This window comes from Marmota marmota, unplaced genomic scaffold (assembly GCF_001458135.2).
Source record: "Marmota marmota marmota unplaced genomic scaffold, marMar, whole genome shotgun sequence".
Taxonomy (NCBI): domain Eukaryota; kingdom Metazoa; phylum Chordata; class Mammalia; order Rodentia; family Sciuridae; genus Marmota; species Marmota marmota.
The window spans coordinates 29,955,106-29,982,021 of NW_026000142.1; the positions used below are offsets into that span (position 1 = coordinate 29,955,106).

The 26,916-nt window shown below is 34.5% G+C and overlaps 1 protein-coding gene across 1 annotated transcript in view; it reads left to right on the forward strand.

Annotated features, from left to right (window-relative positions):
- The window catches only part of Gnai1 (G protein subunit alpha i1), an 83,179-nt gene extending 64,509 nt beyond the window's left edge, over nucleotides 1–18,670 (forward strand). Inside the window, 4 exon segments of the mRNA XM_015488398.2 lie at nucleotides 3,511–3,639; nucleotides 10,940–11,069; nucleotides 12,116–12,269; nucleotides 16,559–18,670. Coding sequence (XP_015343884.1) covers nucleotides 3,511–3,639; nucleotides 10,940–11,069; nucleotides 12,116–12,269; nucleotides 16,559–16,749 — 604 coding nt within the window. The 3' untranslated portion in view covers nucleotides 16,750–18,670.
- Nucleotides 18,671–26,916: the final 8,246 nt, after the last annotated feature.

Here is a 26,916-nt window from a genome sequence, read left to right on the forward strand (position 1 = left end):
ATGTATATATGTGTGTGTGTGTGTGTGTGTGTATATATATATATATATATATATATATTTTTTTTTTTATATTTATTTATTTAGAGACAGGGTCTCACTGAGTTGCTTAGCTCCTCACCATTGCGATCCTCCTGCCTCAGCCTCCCCATCCGCTGGGATTACAGGCATGCACCACCACACCTAGCCTTACAGATACTTACATATAATATATGTAAGTTCTTTAGAAAAAAAGCCTGCCCTAATTTTACAGGTGGTGAACCCTGAAAGTTTGCAAAGCAAGTTGTGATAAAACCCAGCCAACTTCCTATATTGTGATATAGCACACACAAAAAATGATATAAAAACAAGAAAACACCAAGTGATTGTTCCATAGTTTGGGTCACATACCCAGAAATGTCAGATATTGCACAAGTAGCATTAATTGGTTTCTAAAATATGTATTATGTACTCTTTACTTTCTGATAGTGTTCTGTTTTGCTGAAAGAGTTGTGTTGGCTGTTAGGAACCAAAGTAAGGATTAGCTAGATGAGAACAAGTGTTGAGGCTCTTGGTAAATGGCATGCATGTGGTTACAGTGAGCAACAGACTAATGGGGTGTGGACCCAAGTGTCTTATCACATGTTGTTGGACATCTGAGTGTGCCCCATGTGTCCTGTGATTTAATGTGAATTAATAACATGCATCACATCACCCACAGCAATCTTTGTAACCCTGTTTCTTAATTTATACTTTAACTTTCATACTTGTGCAAACACCTTGTTACCTGTGTGGCTTATTGAATATGAGCCCACCTTTCTCACTGGTGTCATCACTTCTACAAGAAAACACTCTTTGGTGCTCGAGAAGATCCTTGCTCCACTGTTAGGTACTTGTAATACTCTGTACTTTTCCTTCAGAATTACAAATATTTTGAGGTTATTTTATTTTCTTGTTATGTTGTGACTATTTAATCATTTACTGTCTCTGCCACTACACTGAATTCAGTAATGTCTGTTTTTGCCTAACATATCACCATAGCCTGACAGGTAGTTGTCACTCAGACTGATCTTGTTTAATAATAAATGAATTAATAAGCTGAACTTCACACAAGGTTGAAGACAAATTAGAAAAATTACTTAAAGGAAAAACACAACTCTTAAACCATGTTATTTGCTTTGCCACTATCAGTACCTGCTGAAAAATTCAAATTGTAGTGACAATTAGAGATAGAAGATTGCTCTTTGCTAAGCTTAGCAAAAGGAGCTGCTTAAGAAGTACTCCTTGGGTGCATAGATTGAAGGCCTCTTCCTCACAATGTGGGGATACTTCCAGGCCTCTCCATCCTCTTTGATCAAGAACCATCTGTTCCAGTGCATGCTGTTTGGACATGCATTGGGAAAGACATGTTGCTTTGGTTATTGTTATATTATTTTTGCTTTTTCTAAACTTAATATGTAATAATGTAGTCAGTTTTCAAGAATGAAGGAAGTCAGAGAAATCTTTTCCTCTGGAGTGTTGACATGTATCTTTAGTTCTGAGTTCTGGACTGGAGGTGGTGTTATCCTGTCATTAGGACTAAGTATCCATTTGCAGTTTAAACTTGTGATCATTTAAAACAATGTGATTTTTTTTTAACTTTATTTTTTATGTGATGATGAGGACCAAACCCAGGGCCTCCCATGTGCCAGGCAAGTGCTCTACCACTGAGTCACACAACACCAGCCCACAGTGGGAGGTTTTTTTTTTTTTTTACAATGCCTGTTTTTCTTTTCCGTTTTGTTGAAATATGAGTATGCATATTTTAGGGTCTATTAGAATTATAGCAGTTTTAATAAAAAATGTATCTGAGTAATCAAAGCACATTTTAAATAAGAACTATTTTAAAGGGGTCAATAGTAAAATGTTGGTGTGGTTCATTTGGTTGATTTGTTAAATCATATTTTCTTATGATAAATTGTAACCTTGTATAATATATTGGTACATAATGTATAATATGTAATACATGCATATTATACATCATGTAATATATAGCATACTTGTGGCATTAAAGGCTCAGAGAAAATACAAGGGTATTGTTACCACTGTGATATGATTCTCTTAAATTCAGCAAATATAATACTGACTGGTATCACCACGTCTACAAGAAATGATCAGCATTTCTAATCCAAAAATCCAGAATCTGAAAGACTCCAGAATCTGAAGCATGTGTTGTTCTACAAATTTTGCTTTGTTTAGGTAACAGGCGTTATCTCCTCTGTATTGTAGTACCCACACTATACACACACACACACACACACACACACACACACTTGACTGTTTATAACATTTTTGTTACTAATTCAGGATTTGGATAATTTCTCAACTCTATCCAGAATGAATCAAATAGTCAGGATGTAGCTCAAGTGGTAGAGCACTTCCCAAACTTCCACAAGGCTCTGGGTTCAATCCCTAGCACTGCAAAGTAACAAACTCCTTTGGTTTTTAAGACCCTGTTCTGAATGGCTAAGCATTCTGTTCAGAGTTTAATACCAATTTGCAGTTTCAGTAGTTGGTGTTTCTCTGTGCCTAAATTATTTCTAAGTTATCTGTCTAGTGCTGCTGTAGTATTTCAGGACATTGCAGGGATGCCCACCATGTTCAGCTGACCTCATTTAGGTTGTACACAGCCTGTTAATGGGGCTGCTCTCCAAGAATTAAGACCTCACTGTTTCCATCTCCACTGCTTCTAACAGAAGTGACATGCCCTGTTTTTCACCCCATTGTTCATGTTTCTGAGTATATTATCACTGTCCATGAATCCTTTAACATTCAGGCCTTTATTAACCTTCCATACCTGGACTTTCTGTTAGTTATTGCCTCTACCACATAATAGTGAAAAAAATAATTTTCATTTTTATATTGCATTATATGGTGACACTACATTTTTGTATCATGAAATAGTTGACATCCTTTGGAGAGAGTATTAGATGAGTGACTAAAATCATTGAGAAGTATAATGTGGGTGTTGGTTTTGAGAGCAGACTACAGGAGTCATGTGCAGTCTTATCCTGCAGATAAGACTAAGAAGCAGCAGCATCTCATTCAGCCTTTGCCTAAGGTATCCTCAGTACTTGAACCAAAATTAAAACTTTTAAAATCTTTAACAGAAGAGTAATATATAGAACATAAGAACAGTTCATCAAAAAAGTGTAATGAATAATAAGCATAAATTCATGGTGTTCATTAGCTTGGGATTTTTTTTTTAAATCTCTTTTTCCTTTGGATTACTGAACCTAAAAGAGAAAGTACACATTTTAAAAATACTAAAAGAAATTGGTGGTTGGAGAATTATAAACAGTTTCATTTCAGTCAGTAGAAATCCTGTAAGATCTAAGACTAAATTGATTGTTTTACATCATTACACAGAAACTAAAAAACATTTCCAGTGATTTCACAGTATGGCATGCATTAAGATATTATAGTCTTTGTTTTGGATTATCTTTATTGGCAACATTTATGATTTACATGTTGTTTTGTTGTCTGTTTTTTCAGCTATTTGAATGATTTGGACAGAATAGCACAACCAAATTATATCCCAACTCAGCAAGATGTTCTCAGAACCAGAGTGAAAACTACAGGGATTGTTGAAACCCATTTTACTTTCAAAGATCTTCATTTTAAGTGAGTAGCTTCCAAACATATTATTTATAAATTTAGGTATAAAACACATTGCTTTAGAAATAAAAGATAGTAAGTGTTCATAACATTTTTATGCTTAGAAATTGCAGTCAGAAAAACTTTGCACAAATGATTAAACAAAATAATTGGGGGGAAAAAGAGGTCTAAAAGAAGCATTCATATAAGGAATGTTTTCATTTTTATTTAAGAAAAAATGCCAGATAAATGCCGTAATTTTTACAGTGGTGTAAATGAAAATAGTATTTTGGCTTTTATTTCTGAACAGAAAATACTGGGAAATATTGTCCTCTGGTTTTATCAATAGACTATTTGCTTATTTATGGAAATGTTTGAAAAGAAAGGTGGCTTTTAAAATTTTTCAAGAAAAATCTTATTCATAGCCAAGTGATATTTGCACTATTTCATGATGAGAAATGTTTACTTAAAGTGTATTGAATATTAACTTCCTGAGGTCTGAACAGAGAAGCACTGAATTTTAGCTTTTAATGGAAGGGCTCTTAGAGTTCCTTTAGTCCTGTTCCCTCATTTTATAAGGAACCAGGCTCAGGGAAGGTCAGTAAAACATTGCATACAAATTTACAGAATTGGATTTCTCTTTTTCCAATAAATAACTATTTTCAAGATAAGAGAAAAACTATTGGACTTAAGAAAATATAATGTTTTAATTTGCACATTCTTATTTTATCTGTAAGGTCTTTTCATCAGTTACTTTCATCTAGTTTTCCCTGTCGAGTCATCTGCTATTTTATCTAAATTTTCCACTTAATAATTCATAACTCACCCAGTCAGAATTGTTGTATGTGTGCATTGTTGCTCATCAATTCTATGCACCTTATTCCAGTTAAAATAATAACAATAAGATAAAGGAAAATGAGGTTTTATATCCTATACAAAGATATGTGCGTGAGTAAATGATTTAACACCACAGAATTTTCTGCTGACATAAAACTTCTATGTTTTCATAAAAATCCCAGACCACTGTGGTTTTACTTGATCTGAAAAAAATATATATACTGGTTTAAAAAAAAATAGCTATTCCTTTCTTTCCCCCTTGTATTATCCATTTCCATACTTTAAAGCTATATGAAGAGGGCAGCAAGTTTAAAAAAAAAAAAAAAACTAGCTTCTCATAATTCAAATTCATTTAAAATGTCACATTTCCTAAGTGCCATTTAAGTGCCCAGCAGAAGGGAAACTGAACACTAAGCCCTTGAACAGCTTGTGAGGCCCTTCACAGAGTCAGAGCCTAAATCTCACCAACACAACAGAATCACATTATTCACACTCAGGAAAACCCACATGTTCCCTGATCCATATAAATATTAGCTAATAAATAGTATTGGATAGAAAAAAAATGCTAAAATTAAACATGTGGATATGTGGGTTTTATTTTTATTATTTTTCTTAGTTTAATATGTAGAGGTTTTTGTCTCTTTGGTGTGTTTTTTTGTTTTTTGTTTTTAAATCCAAGAAGGTTGAGATTCATTTTCAGGAAGATTGCAGCTGCAGTCATGCATAAGGTGCAGTCAGGTGCTGCTGTACACCTGCAGAGCTTTGCAGACAGCCTGACTCAAATTGAGCATGCACCAGTTGTCCCTGTAAAAAATAAATAAATAAATAAATACAAAACGCCTTTGTGCTCTGTTTTAAGGTTTTCATAATCTTTATACTACATGTCTTTTTTTAGAGATCAGTTTTTAAAATATTATAAGAGTTTAGATAGATCATTTGTTTTGTACTTGTGATAGATTTGTTTTTCAAATTGTTACTGAAGATTTTTATATTCTTTGTAAAAACTCACTTTACAAGACTATATATATTCCCTTAGCTTTTATCCTTCTCCATCCCCATAGTTCCAGAAATGTAGAATCAAAAATGAAAAACAAAAGATTAAAAGTAAAAAAAAAAAAAAAGAAAGAAACAACCAACAAATTGTTCAGTAATTATGTCAAAAAGTAATTTGGCTTACAAATAGAGTATCCCATATTGTTATTATTTTATCTCTTCTTTTTTACTTTGATTGAAAATGTTTTGATTCAAGATAATCGTTCTAAAATAGGGCTTTAATATGAATTATGGGTTAGACTAATGCTCTGAAATGATAATGACAGTAAAGCAGAATTTCTAAAAACATTAACAAAATGTTCCAAGCCAGAGATAAAAATCATTGGTTCACTTCCTAAAGAAAGCTTAACTGTTACAAGCTGAAAGCACTGTTAAATATTTGCAACTATACCTCTGATTGCTTCCACAGCTATCTGAAAGAGAATACACTTGTTACTTCCTTTTCTTACTGATTTATCAGTGGTTCAAGGAACTGAGTTTTTTAGAGAACAAAAGCTCCATTTCAGTTTTCCATGTCCTCTTTTACCCACCAAAAAAAAAAAAAAAAAAAAAAAAAAAANCCCCCAACAATAAGTAAGACTGGAGAAAAAAAAAAAAAAAAAAAGATTCTTAACAGAGAGTCTATCACAGCCTTGCTCTTGGTCAAATGCTTAAAGATAAAGCAAATTATTGCCTATTTAAAAAAATATCACAAAAGTTAAAACTATAAATGGTGACAAAGGATAATGGCAAATGTTAAATAAGTTACTTGATACTTAAGAGCAAGCTGACTGTGAAATTCATTTTTCATCCTAGTTAAATGTACTTTTTTTTTTTCAGACCACACTCTTCACTTATTTAGGTAAAATCTAGCTGCATGTTTTAAAATTTCAACATCAACCATGTCCTAAGATCAGTGAAGTTGACTCTCACCATGATTCCCAGGAAGTCCATTGATGTTGCTCCATTTGGGCTTCTTGGGTGAGGTATATTTTAATGGAAAGTATTTAATTAGTAATTAGTGCTCTGGTTTATTGACTTACAAAATAAACACAGGTTTTTCTAGAACTTCAGATAATTTTGTCTTTATTTGAGTTCTGTTAAATTATTAGCATTGCTAATCTATGATTCCAACTTTGCTTCCCCCTCCCCCAACCTTTGTTTGTTTGTTTGTTTTGGTACTGGAATTGAACCCAGAGATGCGTAACCAATGTGACCACTGAGCTAAGTCTCCTGCCTTTTTTTTTTTTTTTTTCTTTTTCAGTTTTGAGATGGGATATTGCTAAATTACTTAGGGCCTCACTAAGTTGCTGAGGTTGAACTTGGAATCCTCCTGACTCACCCTCCTGAGCCACTATGCTGCCATCACCCAGCCCAACTTTTCTTTTTATTTTCTCCTCATTGGAGAATGGATGAGGGCAGAAACATGTTTAGAATGATTCTGCTGGGAACTCTCTATGCAGTCATCATCTTGTAGTTCCAGTGTATTTCATGTTATAATTCTTTGGTTTTAACCAAAGAGTAAACTAAGGTTCAAATTTCTTTGTGTGTTTGGCATTAACAAATTCAAAATGAGGCAATAGGGCATCTATTTTAATTTAAGAATTCATATTATCATCTCTCTGAATGGACATTTATGACCCATGCCCATGTGGTTTACTTTAATTAAAGAATCAACAGTTTTATTAAACCATTTTCAGATACAGTGTTAATGCATCCTTCTATTAGAAAATTTGCATAATGTACAATAAATATATATTCCTTTACTATAAATGTGTAATAGGTTTTGGAATATAGTGTTCTGCTTATAAGTGTGAAATACAAGTTGGTCAGTTCTGTACTGCTCAGTCTTGATCACAGTGGTATTAGGTGACAGTCCAAGGACAGGTAAGCACACAGCTCAGGGTATTCAGCCTCCCCTCTATTCCTCTCTCCAGAAACCCAGTGAAAACTCAAATTCATTCCCTATTTGATGCTAGTCAAAAGTCTTATCTTTTTTTTATGGAGAACATACTACTTTTTTGTTTGTTATTCTTTTAAACAATAGAGGAATTCAGAATTTAAAAAAAACATATTAAATAATTAAGATATTTCTGTCTTCTTTGTCGAACAGTGAATAATGCTTTGTATTTTATCTGCCTTTTCATGGAACATTTAAGACTGATAAAAATTAGTGGTTCTTCCAGTGATTATCTTCATCTCTCTCTCTCTAAATGCCACTGAACTGTTAAGCAAAGTCCAGTCATTTCTGATCTCAATTCCCAGTTGTTATTCTTTGACTTAAGAACTAATTGACTTTCAAACATATGTTCCCCATACCAGTAGTATCGCGTCTCCCACCTATTGATTCTCATTCACTGAAGTTTGAAAATCACTGGCTTAGACCAAAAGTTCTTTGTTCATAAGAAATACATGAAGGATCCTCATTTAGTTATATTTCATTGATTAAATATATACATTGAAGAGATTTCTTCTGTAGTCAATGACGACTAAAGTTCTTTTATATTTACGTTTTCCACAAAGTAACTGGTAGATCTACATTTTGAACATAACAAAGTCTATTATTCCTTTAAAGTGTTAATAGTCTTTAGGCATGGTTTATTCATTCAGACCATAAAGATTTGTGAAGTACTTGCTACGTGTGTTCAATGTTCGGATGTAAAGTGAACAAAAAAGAGAAAAAAAAAAATTCTTCATCTTTACATTCTTGGGGTAGAACTGGGGTGTGGAAGAGAAAATAAATTATACAAATTGAATATTTATGATATGAGAAGAGCAATAGGGAAAAGAATAATTTATAGGAAAAAAAATACTTGGTAAGAGGATCTGCTCACTTCCCAGGCTGCCATGACAAATTACCATAAACTAGGTGCCAAAACAAGTAGAAATTTATCTTCTCCCAGTTCTGGGAGCTAGAAAGTTGGAATCAATATGTCAGCTAGGCCTTGTGCCCTTTCAAAGCTCTAAGAAAGAATCTCCTCTCCTCTTCCTAGCTAGTTGCTGGTAGTGGCTGGCAATTCATGGCATTTCTTGGCTTGTAGCTATGTCACTCCAATATTTACCTGTTTTCAGGAGTCCTTCTTCCCTGTGTGTGTGTGTGTGGTTCCCTTTTGCTTAATAATTCATTGCTCAGCTTACCTTTCTGCTCTTGTTTTACTGTGAGCACCAGAGAAAAATAGAAAAATAGAATTGAACCTTTCACACTTTTCTTTATAAATATCTTCCACTGTACATCTACAATCATTGCTTACAAGTTCTGTCTTCTACCCAATTCAGCCAACTGGTTGTCATTTTACAATGTATAACATGTCCAACAGCCCACCTTTGGTACCAGGTAACACTAAATTGCTTTGGGCCTCACTAAGTTGCTGGCTTTAAACTTTTGATCCTCAGCCTCCCAAGCCACTGGGATTACAAGATATAATGTGTTTTTATTTCTTTTTAAGACCTCATTAAAAACAGCCTCAAGGTTGATCTGTCTACCAGCATTCTGTTCATGGCAATATATGCATTCCCTAAAACAATGAAAGCTTTCCCACTGTTCACTTCCATCTGAGTCTTTAATACCTGTATTTCTATTACCCATATCTTCAAAATAGTCTAGATTTTTTTTTTCTTTTCTTTTTTTCCCCCTGTGAAGTGCTTCAGGATTCTTCTACTTGCTGTTCATCTTCCAATTCCAAAGCTACTTACACATTTTTAGCACCCCTGTCTTGGTACCAGTTTTGGTATTCTCTGGAGAAACAGAACCAATAAGTTGTGTTTATTTCAAGGAATTGACTTCCATGTGGTGATGCTGATGGCCTGTAGTGCAGGTTTACAGGCTCAGAGACAGGCTATTGTGCAGTCTTGTGGAAGAGTTTCATTTTATTCTGAGAAACCTCAGTTTTTGCCCTTAGCCCCTTTTGACTTGATTGCAAGAGACTTGTCCATATTATTGAGGACAGTCTTCTTGACCTAAAGTCAGCTGATTATAGATGTTAACTGCACCCAGAACATTCCTTCACAGCCGCACCTAGAGGAGTGTTTGATTAAATAACTGTAATAGTTTAGTCAAGGTGATAACACAAAAGTCACCAGCACAGAGAGAAAATGTGGGATGGGTTGAGGTGGATTGTTATAATGAAAAGACAGAGAATAGGTAACATTTAATCAGAGTAGTTTTCTAAGAAAAGGCTGGTTATCTATTATTTTCAAGTCATGTTCTAAAGCAATGTTACAAATGTTTATGCAATTAAGATAAATATATTTTCTTTTACTTTATTCTTGTTTGACCTCTATTGCCGTTTTTTTGCATCTTATCCATTTTGTATTCTATCCTTTTTTGTTGCTGTTGTTTCTTATCCATTTTGACTTATGTGGTAGAATTCTTTTGTTATGTGGCACACTTTAATGAAAAATTTCTGGCTAACCAAAACAAAGGCTGCATTTTTAAATGATGATAAAAGTAACAATGGTAGTTGATGTGCTCAGAGTTGGTTTATAGGCCAATACTGCTCTGTAGGGAAACTTCTTTTTGCCTGGGAATTAAACAAGGGACTGTTTTAATTAGTGCACCATCTAGATAAATGGAGCTTTTAAAAATGTACCAGTTTGCATGGTGTTTCCATTATATAAGTGGTTATTTCTAGGTTGCATAATGTAGTCTATGCAAATTTAAACTTTTGCTTAACTTTATAATCTCTTGCCAGGAAAAAGAGGAAAAGGCCACTGTCGCTATGTAGTTTGATAGTGTTATTACCTCCTTCACTTACCTGTAATGGTCCGCTATTGTATATTGTGTAAAAGCTTAGGGTTTTTTTTTTTTTTCCCACTCCAAATTCCATGACTATTCAGTAGGTCCACCATTTATTTCATATTTTCAGTTCTCGTTTTTTTTCATACCATAATTTTATTTTTTCATCTAGGCAAGTTTTTTGCCCTTATTTGAATTTGATTTGCTTATCCTACATTTTCCTACCTGGAATTGTTTCTCCTTCACATGAAAGTAATAACATACTGGTTCTTGCCTCTGAGAGAAACTCACAGTAGGAAGTGGAAGTCATGCCCTCTGCCCCTAATGTTCCATGACTGGCAAATTGAATTTGTACTCTTTGATCTTTGTATTCCCCAGTTGCTTCATGTGACTTCTCAGTGTTTACATGTAGGACAGTCCTTTCATTTGTATTTGCTTTAATGTCCTAAGTGTTCTCATATGTTAATGAATGTCTTGTTTGTTGAGGGTGTTTATTTTTATTAGAGATACCCACTTTGCAATCAAAGATGTAAAAAAAAAAAAAAAGAAACAGACATTTTTCCCTTTGAGAAAACCAATTTGTGACATTGTTTTCCTCCCACTCAGTCCTTTTCTCCTTTCTTCCCATCCCACATTCCTCCAGCTGTTTGGAGCATTTTTACAGAGCCCCTCAGAGCTTTTGAACATGTAAGGGATGTCAACCCATGATTTTTGCTCTTGCAGAATGTTTGATGTGGGAGGTCAGAGGTCTGAGCGGAAGAAGTGGATCCACTGCTTCGAGGGAGTGACAGCCATTATCTTCTGTGTGGCCCTGAGTGACTATGACCTGGTTCTAGCTGAAGATGAAGAAATGGCAAGTACAACCCTTTTTGAAGCTGGAGCATGAAATATGCAGAGCTGGAGATGGTGTTGCCAAGAACTTTTCTGAGAAAAATTCTTGAGAAATTCTTGCTTATGCCTAAATTATTTGAAAGTTCAGGCTCTTTTCTTCAACTTTTCTGTTTGCATTTAAGGAAAGAATGCTAAAGAATCACAGATGCATCTTAAGGAAGAGATTGAGAGTCAATTTTACCTCAACCCTGTATGTTTAACTGTGCATTTCCAATATGCTGTACTTACAGACTAAATGAAAGTAAAGTTAGGTCCATGATAATCCAAGACTCATTTTTTTCTTGTTATTTCTGGCAGTTTAGTAATCTTTGATGTGTGCTATGCTTTGTAATTTTTAGATATGTTTCATTGCCATTAATTTGGAGAAGTAGAAATAGAAATTTAAACTATTACTTTAAACTAACTTTAATGCAACATGGGGGAAATAAAAAAGAGATAGGCTCAGTTTGTGTTTTTAAAATCAAGTATATACAATTATAGTGCAGTAGGTACAGTGCAACACTATACTTTCTTTCATTTCAGCTCTATGAAATATCTCAGTGTCCCTGCTGAATACAGACCCTGGAAGGGCAAGAAACAAGAATTGGAAGTCTTCTTTCTTTGGAGTGTTAGACTAATTGAATTTCACTTGTTAAATTTAATTTATTAATCTTTAAAAGCTCCACTTACCTCTTAATGAAAACAGAGATGACCTCTATAATCATGAATTCTTTTCAGATGTTCACTGTTGGGCATCAGATTATAACATCCTGCAGCAGGATGTTTCCAGGCATAGCATAGAACTCACAGCGAACACTCAGCAAGTAATTATTGAGTGCAAAAAGCCATGAGACACCTGTCTCGCCTAACATCAAAGTGTGCTTGTTCTGAAATGGTAGAAATTCATTTTAGTGGAGAGTTACCCCTTTTTCAACTAAAAAGCCCTGTTTTGTTGAACATTGTGTTTTCTAAAAATAGTCATCCAGATCCTTGCTGTTAATAAAAACTTGATTTTATTTTTTATTATAGAATCGAATGCATGAAAGCATGAAATTATTCGACAGCATATGTAACAACAAGTGGTTTACAGATACATCCATTATACTGTTTCTAAACAAGAAGGATCTCTTTGAAGAAAAAATCAAAAAGAGCCCCCTCACTATATGCTATCCAGAATACGCAGGTATTTTGCTTTTCTTTGAATAACTTAACATATCATATATTTCTAAGTAAAGCTTCCCCTACGGCAAGATTTCAGTTGATTTAAATCTCTCAACTTGGTAATCCTTATACCTTGAGGGGATATTATTTATCAAACTGCATTTGAGCACAAGATGTGGATGAGATTACTGAAAATGTGTTCATTTTATGGAAAAGCAGATTGATAGATAATTTTCAGTGATGACTACAAGTCTTCATAAAGTTAAAATATTGGTTTGTTCATCCAGGAAACAGATCCCATGAGAGGTATTGTGGGATGCACATAAATAAAACATGTCTCTGTTCTCTGTCTGAACTCAAAGACTGACATACTCATAAACAGACAAGAGCAGTGCACCATACCACGAAGAAGGAACATGGGCATTCGTATAAGGAATAATCGGCGAGACAGCTGACTCTGGTTCCATCAGAGAAGGTTCATCAGAGAAGGTTTCTTATGAAATCTAAACTTCAATAAAGAGACTGTTGATGATGCTTTAATTTTACTACCATGGGAAAAGCACTGGGAGTGAAAAAAAAAAAATAGACTTGAAGTACAATCCTAGCTTTTTCAAAACAAGCTCCTTGACGTTGAACAAGACTTACAATTTATCTAGGCTTCAGTACACCATCTGTAAAATCAGGAATTGGGTTCATACATTGTTTTGAATCTAGTCTGGCCCCTCCTAACCTGCAATCAGGAGCGAGCACTGGGAATAGAGCTACTTACCCTCCCACACTTACCATCTTACAGCTCCTCTCTTACAGAGTAATTCAGTTCTCATCTGTTTTACACATTGGGCTTCTGAATAAGATTTTATTTTAGTAAAGAGAACTCTGTGCTTTAATTGCAAAAGTTATAGCTACCACTGACTTAAATGATCTCTAAACGGAAATATTCTGAAGAGTTTATTACTTACCCTTGTCTAGTCTTTCCTGCTTAAAAAAAAAAAAGAAATCTCAAGAACTATTTCACTATAAACAACATTTTTAGTCTATCTTAATAATAATTAATAGTTGTACCATTAATAACTGCCATTTCCAGGCAATATTAGGCAATCCAGTGTGTCAGTACTTGGATTGCTCAGTTCATATAAGTGTGAATGCTTGAGCTTGACAAACCCATAGAGGTTACTTCCAGACCCAAGTCGATTGCTCTCCTGCATCCAGACCACTAATAATGAGGCTACATTTAATCAAATTCTCTGTGGAAGCAAAAGGGAAATGCTGCTCATTATTACAGCACTTTTTTATGTGTTGTGAAGCTATACTTTGGTTCACAATAATTTTATACAGTGACTTGCTTAAAAACTTGTTTGCTTTTGGAAAGTCATGTTATCCTAAGTTACCTTATTCAGAAAGATTTTTAGTGCTTATTAGGAATAAAATTATTTATTGTTCAAATTCCAAGATTGGAGTAATTCAGAATAAGGTAGCTCAGTTTTCCCTTACTTGAACATGTTCTTCAGTTTATTTTTTATTGTTTTTTTACGTTGAAGTAGCTATTATGTATTAATTCATAAAAAAGTATCCAAATTAGTCCATAAATATTGTATACCTATAGCAATTTTACAGCAACCAAGCATGTACTTGTTAGCCCTTTCCTTGCCACGTATACAATGTGTTCAAGAATTTTTGCTTATGTTGTCAAATTAGCAAGAATTCCTGATTTCAGAATCTTTGCCCACAAAGATTTATTAGATCATTATTTCATATTTTCAGTGTTAAGATTATAATTTAAAATCTGCACTGCATGCTATAAGTATTGATTCAGTTGCTGCTTACTTCAGCCTCAGCTCTCATTCTTATGGCTGTTGCTTCCTATGGAACAAGCCTATCTGGCCCCCAAGCCACACCCTCATTTGTGTCTCCAGCCTCTGCCTGCTCCTGTGCTCTCTTCCTCTACCTCTTTTTCCTGTGTTGCCATTTCACTGGCTTCCATCTGCAGTCCTGCAGTCCTTCAGCACTCTGTCTTTTCACAGACTTATCTGTTCTCTGACACATTCTTGTCAACTTGAATTTCTCTCTGGAGCCCCAGGCTCGAATTAACAACTGCTGGGTTCCCTCTACATTTCTTAGCACCTGAAATTCAAACTAAGCTCATATTTTTTACTCAGATCCCTTTTAATTATATCATCAGCTTCTCAGTTCTTCATTCTTAAAAATGTTCTTATTCCTTTTTTGTATACTCATTTTTGTTTAGGAAAGTTCCGTCACATGTTCAAAAATACCTATCACCTTGAAGCACACACTTTGCTGTCATTTTCTTAAGACTTAAAGTCAGATTAAGAAATGTGCTCATTGGCTCAGTCCTGTAACTTGTAGCTCTTTGGTATAGTAATTTAACCAACTACACTAAATATTTATAGTTAATGAGCACTTAGTGTAAGCTCTTTCTCCAAAACATATTTTTAATGAAGGGGTTATAGTAATTTCCTTGGTCCAAGCAGACACTGTTCATTGCTTCAAAATTTCAGAGCACTAACCTTATTATGCTTTAATAAGATAAAAATTGATTTGTTAAAATATATGATTATCTTCTAGCAACACCAGAATTCAAATGTAAACTTATTCAAGTTTTACTACTTCTTTGTCCTTTATATAATGAGTTCTGTAAGCCCAGCATCCCTATGGATTTTGTCATGCTTTATTTACAGGGTATCATGTAAGACATGAAAGGAACTGAGCAAGCTATAGAAGACGATGTTTATCTTTGATGTGTTCACATTCTTGGTTAGGAGACATAAGAAAAGGAATTTGAGACCCTGTTAAAACAATGTAACAAAAACTGAAATAGAGTGTTTCCACAGTCTTTAGGGGGTTTTAATGATACAGAGCCCATCTGAATTGGGGTAATTAGGAAGTTAGATGTAGTGATAATCGTGAGCAAACCTGAAAGCCTGGTTGGGGAAATCAGGTGGTACAGGACAGTGCAGAGGAAAACATTCAGCAACACAGGGGGCAGTTTGTATATTGGGTCCTTCTGAAACAAAGGGAGCGTCAGATGGGGAGTAGAGGGCCTCAGAATAGCAATCCAAAACAGACTGGGTAACAGAGGACCTTGAAAGCCAGACATATAATCTTGGATTATTAGTACTAAATAGGGATTTAAATTATGTATTCAAAGGACCATTTTATTCAACTATTTTATTTATCATATTGTATTTATTAATATATTTTATTGAAGTACCATTATATGTATATAGACAGTACAAGTAAAGTATTGGATTTTTAAAAGTGAACTTGCAAAGTGAAAAGTGGAGAAGTAACATCCACCATTGGAGTTAGGAGACTATTGGAGGGTCACAGAAGCCCTTTCATGCCTCCTCCCAGCCTTAACTGATCAAGTACCTCCCTCTCATCCTTCCAGTCGCAGAGTAATCATTATCTTGACTTTTGTCCTCTTCTGTGTATTTTGAATATTTTCTAAACACTTGTGGGATCACACAGTATGTAGTGTTTTTGTTTCTAGCTTCTTTTGTTGAACAAAACATTAAGAAGATTGATCTGTGTTACTCTGTGTTCCTGTGGTACTTTTGTTCTCATCACTCATTTCTGTATGGCAACATGTTGTATGAATATACCAGAATTTATTAGCCAGCTACAGTTGATGAACTTTAGTACCACTATGAGTGTTTTTCATATGTCTTCTAATGAATATGTACAGATAGTAGTATCTAGTGTATACTAAACTTGCTGGGTTAGAGCATGCATGCAGTTTTCTTTAGTATTGCCAAACAATTTCTGAAGTCTTTAGTCAGTAACTTGAAAGTAGGAGTGTGTCATTCACTATTTGTAATCTCAGCCTTAAGCTACATTGTACATGTTTGTATGATTTTTGAATAAAGAAAAAATGATAAATGTTAGTTAAAGTGTAAATAAGAAAGGGGGTAGAAAAATCAGCATTCTGCCAGCATTATTGATCTGCCACTGGACTAGAACTGCAATAGCATGACACCATCAGGCACTCTAGTGATTCAGTTTGGGCTGTAGATGATAGAGGATAAGAGTAAAAAGAAGATTGGGCATTTGGAGATTGAGGTCAGAACAAAGATCACAACAAATATAGAATACTGTGCAAAGGAGATTTTAGTTTTAAGGATAACTTATAGTCCTTAAAGGTTGTTAGGTGTTTTTCATTTAGAAAAGTCCTCTCATTCTCTAAGGCAAAATGCAGTTACAGAGTCAAAATTTTATATTCTAAGATCCCTTTTGCTTAGCAGTGTAAGTACTTTAACTTTTTACATTGTTTCTTTGCTTTTCCCATCTCAGGATCAAATACATATGAAGAAGCAGCTGCATATATTCAATGTCAGTTTGAAGACCTCAATAAAAGAAAGGACACAAAGGAAATATACACCCACTTCACATGTGCCACAGATACTAAGAACGTGCAGTTTGTTTTTGATGCTGTAACAGATGTCATCATAAAAAATAATCTAAAAGATTGTGGTCTCTTCTAAGTTTTGCAGTTAATAGTAAAATGCATTTTCAAACCAAATGAGTACTTATGTATGGATCTCTCTAGACTAGAGTCTTGCAGCAACACAGAATGTAGTTATACAGCAGATGCATCTGGGATCTGACCAAAGTGGTTCTGTTTTGTTTCTTTACCTGAAAGTAACAGAAGGACCTTTCTTAATTGTGAAATATGGTCCTGAATGTGAAAATGAAGGACAGTGTTAACGCTGGGCTCTAGTATATTGATTTCTGTGTAAGTGTAAATATGCAAATGTATGTATAATGTATTTATAACTTTTATTTCCCACATTACTTTTAGGTTTAAGAGTGGCAACTTATAATTCTAGTGTGATGGCTTTGGAAATAACATAAATATTAAGTACCTTGTACTGAATGACAGACTTTTACTGTATTTGCCAGTTTTAAAAAGCTTTATTTATGTTCATGTCCTATAATTTTTAGATACAATAATTGATATTAGAAAATGTCACAGCCCCTTATCTTGATTATATGTATACTTGGATTCATAAAAATGTTATTTGTACAAACATTGCACAGACTATTTTAATAACATGATTTGTTCTTTGAATTTAATGTGTTTTATTGAAACGTTCTTAAAAAGGATGAGTATACCTGCCTTTGGATCAATTATTTCAATATGTATGCATTTTAATCATTCTTTTATTTAATGAGTGCATGCTGCTCTGATTCTACCTTAGATTTAGTTTGAAAAACTAAAACTTCAGATTTTTGAGGATATACTATCTTAGACTTATAAACACATAATTTTTATTCATTTGGTTTGTTTTCACTTTGAATTTTAATATCTGGATAGTATTCATGCATTACCTTAAAGGTGATGCCAGATTAATTTTATACACTTTAAATAACTACATTTTTATTTATAACTGAGTTTAGGTGGATGTTGAGAGCATTTTGTGGGTAAAAAAATAATTTAGCATAATGAATTTTGAGACATTCATTTGTGTATTTCCTTTGGGAAATCCCTTGTACTTAGCATACATAATAGTTTCTTGTTTGCAGGATAACACAAAAGATCTTTGAATACTCTATTGCTGATATTTTATGTAAGCTTTAAATTCACACATGTAACTTGTTTCCAATTTAATTATAACACTATGTTAAAATGACTTTTTTTCTTAGATATTCAAATTCTCTTGTTGAAATTTATATTTTTTTCTTTTTAAATTATACTGTTATTTCTGACAATTAAATGGACAGTAACATCTAGAAAATGAGTAATAGTATTTAACAGAATCAGTGATTGTGTGTATGGTCAAATAAGTGTTACATTATCAGCTAGATATTGAACATTGGTAGAATCATTTTTCTTTCGATTATTTACAAGGTGTTTCTGTGACCTTGTTTTAACCAAATGAACACCACTCCCTGCTCCCGTTCCCCCGCCCCCTGTTTTTTTTTGTTTTTTTTTTACTCATCCTGAAAAACTAAGTCTTTCAGTAAGTGTTGCTGGTAAGTGGTTCTTGAGTTTAGTTATGTGTTGTCATTTTGTTCAAGTATGTTTGTTGAAGTATGTGTATATGTGTGTGTATGGGTAACCATGAACTACATTCATATCTGTTTCATTAGGGTATTTTTTTTCCTTCTTTGTAAAGAAATTCAAAGTTAGCGAAATTCCTTAAATGTGTTAGTTTAGATTCTTTATGTGCCTTTCATGAAAGATATGTTTTCATTAATTTTACTGATGGAAGACCTGTAAGATCCACATTGTGAAGCTATCTATGAAATTTAAATTATGAATAAATTTGAATGATGAGGAATATGGTTTTAAATGCCACAAAGAAGCACATACTGGTGACCATCATTGGTGAATTCTTGAACTTTATTCTCTGTGATTGTGTTACTAATAAATCCTAATAAATCTAAATTTTTAAAATTTTACAAACCTGTTGGCTAAACCCAATATGCATTAGAATTTAAGTATCATTGTATTGTATATTCATTTCTTCTTTCACAGTGCTCTTTTTGCAATTCTATTTCAGAAGCTTGAGTTTGCCTGCCCCACTTGTTCTCATATTGAAATATGATGCCATGTTTGGGATTACCTGCTTGAAAGTCTTTTGAGAATTCGTCACCTGCCCCAGCTCAGTGTGCCCCAAACTAAATTCATCATCATTCTCCTCTGAATCCAGTTGCCACCCTTTATTTTGATATTTTAGCTACTGCTGTAGTTTGGATGTTGAGTGTCCCCCAAAAGTCCATCCTTAAAGTCACGGGTCTCTGGATGGTGCTATTGGGAGGTGGTAGAATCTCTGAAAGCTGGGTACTATTGAGAGGTCCTTAGTCATTTGGGGCATACCCTCAAGGACATCTTTTAATGTTTTGGGCTTTTTTATTTTGTTTTTCTGTTTTCCATTCCCATAGCAACCTGATGAACTCAGGTCTTTGCTGAACTTCCCAATTGAGATGACAAACTAAATTAAATTCCATCTCCCACTTCTTCCTCCTCTAACTCAGATTAGTTAATGAAGAGCTGTGACTGTTTTGCATTCTGTGCAGTCACCTGCATTGTCTCTGACATGTCAATAAAATGAAATATAACTTAGCCTCCCATTCAGTGCTCTCCATCATCTGAGCCCACTTCACTACTCCCTGTTCTCCTCCTATACTACATCCAAGTAGTGCTCTGTTCATCGCCCAGGCTCTCTCCTCTAAGAATTATACCACATGGTACATGTTATATGCTTTGAAACTGCCTGGTGCATATGAAGTCTTCATTCATATCTGTTAATAATTTTATTTTATTCATCAGTACTTTTGTTTGTGATACCTCTTTTAGATTTCACTGGTATCTGTTCTGTCCTTTTGAGAGAAGTACTTGGTCCTCTGTGTAGAGTTGCCAGTCACATGTCTCAGTTCCCTGGCTGTACATGGCAGGCCAGACCGGTCCAAGTTCCCCAAACTGAGTCAAAAGTCCCAATTTCTTTTTAATTCCCTTGGCTCATCAAGTGTAACAAATGTACCACTCTGATGGGAATATTAATAATGGCAGAGGCTGTGCATGCGTGGGGCAGTGTTATTTGAGAAATCTCTGTATCTTCTTACTCTCACTCTTAAAAATAAAGACTGATTTTCTTTTAAGAAAAAAACCTATTAAGAAAAGAAAGCCCCAGTTTCCATTCCTAAAGTCCCTAACACTCTTGTGGTATCTATAGTTCCCTTCATTGTAGTACCTTTCTGAAAAAATTATTTTTATGCTTGATCTATTTCAATCATGTTTAATTTAACTGAAAAGTGTTGGATAGAATGCATATTGGATGCTTGTTAAATGCTGACAATAACTGTGAGACAGATCAAAGAGGCTCAGAGAGGTTAACTTGAGCATGATGAAGGTTTCAAACTTAAGACTTTTAACCCCCTGTCTGCCAGAGGACTCCAAAGAATGCTTCTTTTTTTCCAGAAAATGTACACGTGATCTTTCATCTATCTCACTCAGCCTTTCTGAGTTTATTTGAATTTTACATTTAAAAAAGTACATATTATGTGCTATATCAAAGCTGTTTGTGTTATCTTAACATCCATTAGATTTTGAAGCTACTTGAGAGCACAGTTATATGAATTTTTATATCATTTTTTGTCTGCAAAACTACCCTTGGTGCCTTGCATAATGAATATATTGAATAATGTGATCAATATTACAGATATTAGCCTGACCGATATTGTAGATGTTTAGCATGGTCATTTCTTAGTGTGTCATTTTGGAGAAGAAAATAATGGTGAAAATCCTAGATCTCAGCACCCAGAATGGGTTCAAATCCTGGTACTCTCTTAATTGGTGAACCTCAAGCAAGTTATTTAATCATGCTGTACCTCCTTTTTATTATCTGAGAAAAATAGGATTCAGTAGCCCATCTTAATGGTTATAGTCAGTCTTAAGTTCACAGTGCATGTGCAGCGATTAGAAGGGAGCATGACATGTAGTACACTGTCAATACATTTTGCTGGTGGTGACTATAAAGAATATTTGTTTTTACAATACCTTAGATGTAATCTGTATTTACCAAGAAAGTTATTGATATGCATTTTGTATGAAATGCCTCAAAACCAAAATAGCTATCACATTTCATCTTTAGTTAAAACTGTGGAGCATCTCACACTGGTAGAGATAATGGAACGTGAATAAGAGAAAAATGCATCAACTTTAGGATGCGTCCCTGTAATTTTAAGGTAACCATAACTATAGGAAAACTTATTTTAATGTTAGTTTGGGAAATTTTCTTAGTTGCACTTCAAAACCCTGTCTTAACAGCTAAAATGTATTTATATCAAAAGAGTTTTATATTTCACAACTCCACTGGCCTGTTTCCCAGGCATTTTTTCCTTAACCAATAACTGCTTGCTTTGGTGTTTGTTGTGATTTCTTTTATTTACTGGGATTTTTTTAGTTACATTAGAAGTTAGGAAACACATTTCATCAAGTCAAGAGACACCCAAATATGCACAGACAGGGATTGGCTGTGGTTGTACAGGACAGAACTGAGGTTGCTTGACTAGAACAACCCCAGTATGTGTGATAAACCTTCTCAAGCACCATGCATAAGGTCAAGTAATTTCCAGCTTCTTTGAATTTTTTCCCTTCCTCCTGGGTCTTCATCTGTAAAGGGGATGAAACACTGTGGTTTCAAAGAGATCATTCTTCTGATTAACAATGCATTGTAATGGATTTTAAATGATATAATTTAAGGAAAACATGCATCGAAGACTAATCTAGGCGGGGACTATTTTAGCCACTTTTAATAAAGGAATGTGCTGTTTCTTTCTGAATGCTACTGTACTGCATCACTTAAAAGAAGGTACATAGAGGGGAATCCCAAGACACCAAAGGCTTTAATAAACTTCTTTACCCAACTGCATTCTCTATGAAGGGTGCTATGATGTGTGACCCAAACTGAGTCAAAAGTCTTATCAAAAGTCAGTGTTCTGGAAACGAATCCCCAAATTCAAATATGTCTGATATTTGAATGCAGGGTCAGATAATATCATGAGGGTGGGGCCCCCATCACGGGATTAATGACTTTATAAGAAGAAAAAAAGGAGATCTGAGCTCCAGCACCTCACTGTCTCAGGCCACCACCTTGACATTGGACTTCCCAGTCTGCAGAACTGTAAGAAGTAAGTCTTTATTCTGCATTCCCCCTTCTCAGCATTCTGTTAAAGTAGCAAAAAGGATTCATAAAATTTTACTCCTGTGGGAACACACTGGGTATATTCTCTGTCTTACCAGGATTTCCTGTTTTTGTTAAATGAGATGTATAGTAGTTAGTTTTACTAAATCGGCAAATGCTTGTGCTATTTCACTGAAATCTAGTCTTCAAAATAAACCACTGTGAAGATCAGATATTACTTGGAATTTTGTTATGCACTCTTGAATTATAATGATTTTTGTGGAAACTTTATAGAATGTGCTCCTTGCCCCACTTTTCAAAATCAAAAAAAGACAAGTCAAAGCTACTTCCAAACAATTCTGCCTTTAATTTTCATTTACTAAATAGTGTTGCATTGTCAGTTTTGCAGAACATGGACTATACCAGCAGAAAATTCACTAAGGTGATTTGCACAGGACTTTCTTTGCAACACTCCACTGTAGTAGTAGATATGTTTCCCTTACTTCGAAATACAAGTCATTACCATTCCATAGTGACCAGTTCTAGCAATCTACTTCATAAGGCAGTTTACCTTTAATAAATAGAACCTTTTTTCAGACTTGAGAGTACATTCTATTTCATCCTTAAATTTTCTATTATAGATTATAAATTAACTTTAAAAGGATATTTTCTTTCAAATGGAAACTTACCTAAAGACTTAAAGAATTTTTCTGACTAAAGTTAAGAGTGGAAGCATGGAGCCCATATAATGTGCCCTTTCTTCTCTAAGACCCACCTCTGATGTACTGCACTTGAGGCTTCTAGGTGCAGATTTGAAACAACATAGTTCCAAAGTCCCTTGAAATTTTGACAATAAAAGAGAATTCATTCAAAACTATAAACTCATACATAGTTTCAAATATAGTACAGGTACTCAGTCACTTGTGATGTCTTTAATATATAGATTAAAATGCGTGTATAATATATTCATTCTGTGCCAGCCCTGTACCAGGTACTTTTCTGGCTTCTCCTTGTTAATGTTCTCATTTATTCTTTAAGGTAGTACTGCAGTGTCAGTAAAATTTCCATTTTCCAGATATGGACAAAAATTTAAGAGAGATTAATAAATTACTCAGTGTTGGCTACCTAGAAAGTGTCACAGATAGGAGTGAAATACAGAAATGTAAGTCCTTTGTTAGTTTTGTCTTCAAAGTCTGGTGCATGAAGAAGCTTCTCCTAGGGACACCACATGGTTTAGTATGAGTCCATTTGTGTTGCTTGAGCAGATGTAAATAAGTATGCCTGATGTACTTGAGCACATCAATGACTGGAAAGTCCAGCAGTAAAGAAATTAATAGGTATTAACCATGTTTTACAACACTGGAGGTGTACTCAACAGCAGCACTTGAATTGTTGCTAGTCCAAATTTGTGCTGTTCTTGTGTGACATACACACAAGAGTTCAAAGACTTTAAAAAAAAAAATGTACATGTTGAGCTGAGAGTGTTTTTGACATATTGGATTAAGTTAAACATTTTAAATTCCACCTGTTTCTGTTTATTTATTTTGGTGCCAAGGATTGAATGCAGAGGCACTCAACCTCTGAGCCACATTCCCAGCAAACTAACCCACACTCTTTTTATTTAAAGACAGGATTTTGCTAAGTTGCTGAGGCTGGCTTTGAACTTGAGGTCCTCCTGCCTCAGCTTCCCAAGCCTCTGGGATAACAGGCATGCATGCGCCACCAGGCCCAACCCACCTGTTTCTTTTTACATTTTTTTTTTTAATGTGGTTACTAGAAGAAATAATTATTCATGTATCTTGCATGGTATTTCTATTTAGAAAGGGGAATACTTTTTTTTTCCCATCCCACAACAACTCTATTTGCATTTCATGGGAAAGTTCTCACATTTTAGGGAAACACAATAAATTAAAAGCTAAAATTTGAATGTAGGAGATCTGGGTCTTGGTGCCTTGAATAACTCACTACTTTAGTGACTCCCTTGGAAAATGGTGGACCCAAATGAAGGGTTGGACAATTCCAGTTCTCAGTGCTGTTGTTTGGTTCAATATATGTCCTTTACTGAAAAGGAAAAATGAATCCCTTTTTCACTTCAAATTTTTCAGCTGAAATAGAAGAGACAAAGCTCATTTGAAAATCTATATTATAGAAGTGAGGTTTGAAATTTTTAGTTCTAATACAGTGAGAGTGGACCCATGGGGTACTGGAAAGTTACTAAGCTCTACTTTACAAACCTATCTCTTCATGCTCTTTAGTCAAATCACAAGATTAGTTTTTTGGGTATTTTTTAAGTGTTATTATTAAGTTGTGTTTTGTTTTCTTAATATGTTTCAATTCCCTCAGCCAAATTCCTTTCTTCCTCTACACCTCCCACAGGACCCGACTGAATACAGTCATGCATGAAAAAAGCTTCTAAACTTTTTTTTCACAAAGAGCAGCTCCCAGGAGCTGTGGAGGAGGACAGGAATTAGGTAGTCTGCAGAATCTAAATTCAGGACAGAGTATCAAATATCCCTAGGTCTTAGAGGCATGGTGTGTTTTTCAATAAAGACAGAAGACTGCAAATGGTTTGTTCTTGAAGGTTGAATAGTCATATTTACTAAACTCCATAAATGAAGCTTACTAGATTCTCAAACTTCGTAATTTGAGTTTATTTGTTTAATGGAACAGTTAATATTTATATGTGCATATACTTGTACGAAGGTAGGTAGGTAAATACACTACAGGAACTATGATGATTTTCAACCTGAGAAGATGTGCCTCAAATAAAAAAGTCTATTCAAGTTTTAAAGTGGCTAAATGATTAACCTGGATAGGTTCTAACAGTTATTAAAAACAGAAGATTTTATGTTAACTCAGTTCTCATTTTATTAAGCAATTATTTATCCTATAAAGGCCTTAAGAGTCAATTACATTTTTATACCAAAGAATCTAATATTTGAAAATCATCTTTTCTTTCTCAAATCATTATGCTCGTATTTATGTCATCATTTAAGTAATTCCACTATTTTTTTACCCCTCATATCATTAAATAAGTAGAATGTAACTTACCTTTGTTTAATTACATCATGAGTCACATGAGAAGTAGAAGTTTTCATGGGAAAACAGCAGCATCAATGCTGTAACTTTACTTCTTAGACTCCAACTTTATCTTTTAGGCCTGTGATTTCTCTTGGCATAAGGGTTTGGATAATCAAAATCAATGTTATTCTGTTTGCTAAATAGCAAAAATACTTGGCAGGCAGTCCCAACCCAGGGCTATTTTGCAACGTGACTTTTTTTTTAATTTAGCAAAAGTGTTCACTTAAGAAGCCATAAAAATGCTCTATCCTTTCTAATTAAATGTTATCCCTCTTGTCCACAAATCCTTGGCAAAAAAAAAAAAAAAAAATGCCCTTTCTGTTTACTGTCAAGGACAGTCGGGAAGCATTTGACCTGTTAAGGAAACACAGCTGCCAGCTCCACTTATAGACACTGTGGTAAAGCTGTAATCAAAAAGCGACTTTAAAAGGTATGTGTTTCCTCCAATAACTCTTATTTTCCTAAATAAATTCTAGTAATTTTAATTTAGATCTGAAAAGACCAAGGACAACATTTTCTGTGAATAGCTTTTTTTTTTTTTTTTTAATAGTTTGCCACAAATGTTTGGATAGAACACAAACTATTGACATTATTGTTTGTGTCCTTTTTTCCACTAATATTTGGGATTGGGTGTGTAAACATGTGAACCTAAGTGTCCTTTGCATTTCACAAAAACACTTAGCACTTTCTAGATGAAAAGTACTATTTGGAGAGAAAAATAGGGATAACTAGTTTGTTCCAAACTGAACCCTGGCCCTGTCACTGCCTACTGTGTGACCTTGAGCAACTTGACCTCTGCACAGCTTAATATTTCTCTATAAAATGAGGGTAATATTAGGGTCATCTTCCAGTGGCTGTTGCAAGGATTAAATAAGCTATTTCTGTAAGGTACATAATGTGACTGGCAACATCCTGATGGAAATTTTTAGTTGTTATAATTTTCATGATAGGGATGGCAGCTATGATCAGGAACATATCATGAAGAATAGAGATGAAGAGGAGACGAGGGGACAGGTAATGTAAGCAATTAATTGTGATTAAAGGCAAAGTGAAGTGGGTACTTTAGTAGAAACATAAGAAACATAAGAAGGGGTACAGCACAGTTTCAATATATCCCTGTTGTCCTAGCATAATTGTTTCCATCCCACTGCATGTTCAGAGAGGGCCTGAAGTTACTGTCAATAAAAGCAGGCTGATACCAGAGGCCAGAGTTTGGATTTCACGTCTCATAGAGGAAAAGACTTGGGAACTGACTGGTAGAGAAAGAAAGCCATTCTCTGTTCCTTGCCACTTCCTACTAAAAAGAACTGGCAGGGTGAGTTTTTATCCAAATAGAAAGCAAAAGTTCCAGATTACATTCTGTGAGTTTCCTCTTGCTGCTATAACAAATTACCAGAAAATTAGTGACTTAAAGTGATACAAATTTTATCCTTTTAAGTTCTGTGAGGTAGAAGTCTAAAACAGGTCTATGGCACTTCACATTATCTTGAAACCTAGGAAAGAAATCGGTTTCCTTCTCTCTTTCAAGAGCGAAGGGCTGTTTTCCTTAACAGATCAAATCCTTCCTGACTGTCCTTGACAGTAAACAGAAAGGGCATTTTTGCCACAGATTTGTGGACAAGAGGGATAACATTTAATTAGAAAAGAGCTTATATGGCTTCTTAAGTGAATACTTTTGCTAAATTTGAAAAAAAATTTACATTGAAAAACAGCCCTGGGTTGGGACTGCCCACCAAGTATTTTTGCTTGTGATTGCATTGGGCTCACCTACATAATCCAGGATAATCTCCCTATTTAAAATCCTTAATTTAAATCCACTCGTCAAAATCATATTTGCAACGTAAAGTTAACATAGCCACTGCTTCCAAGGATGAGAAAGTGAACATTTTGGGGGGTCATTATTCCACCTGCCACAGAGACTCATGCTTTCATGGCTCTGGT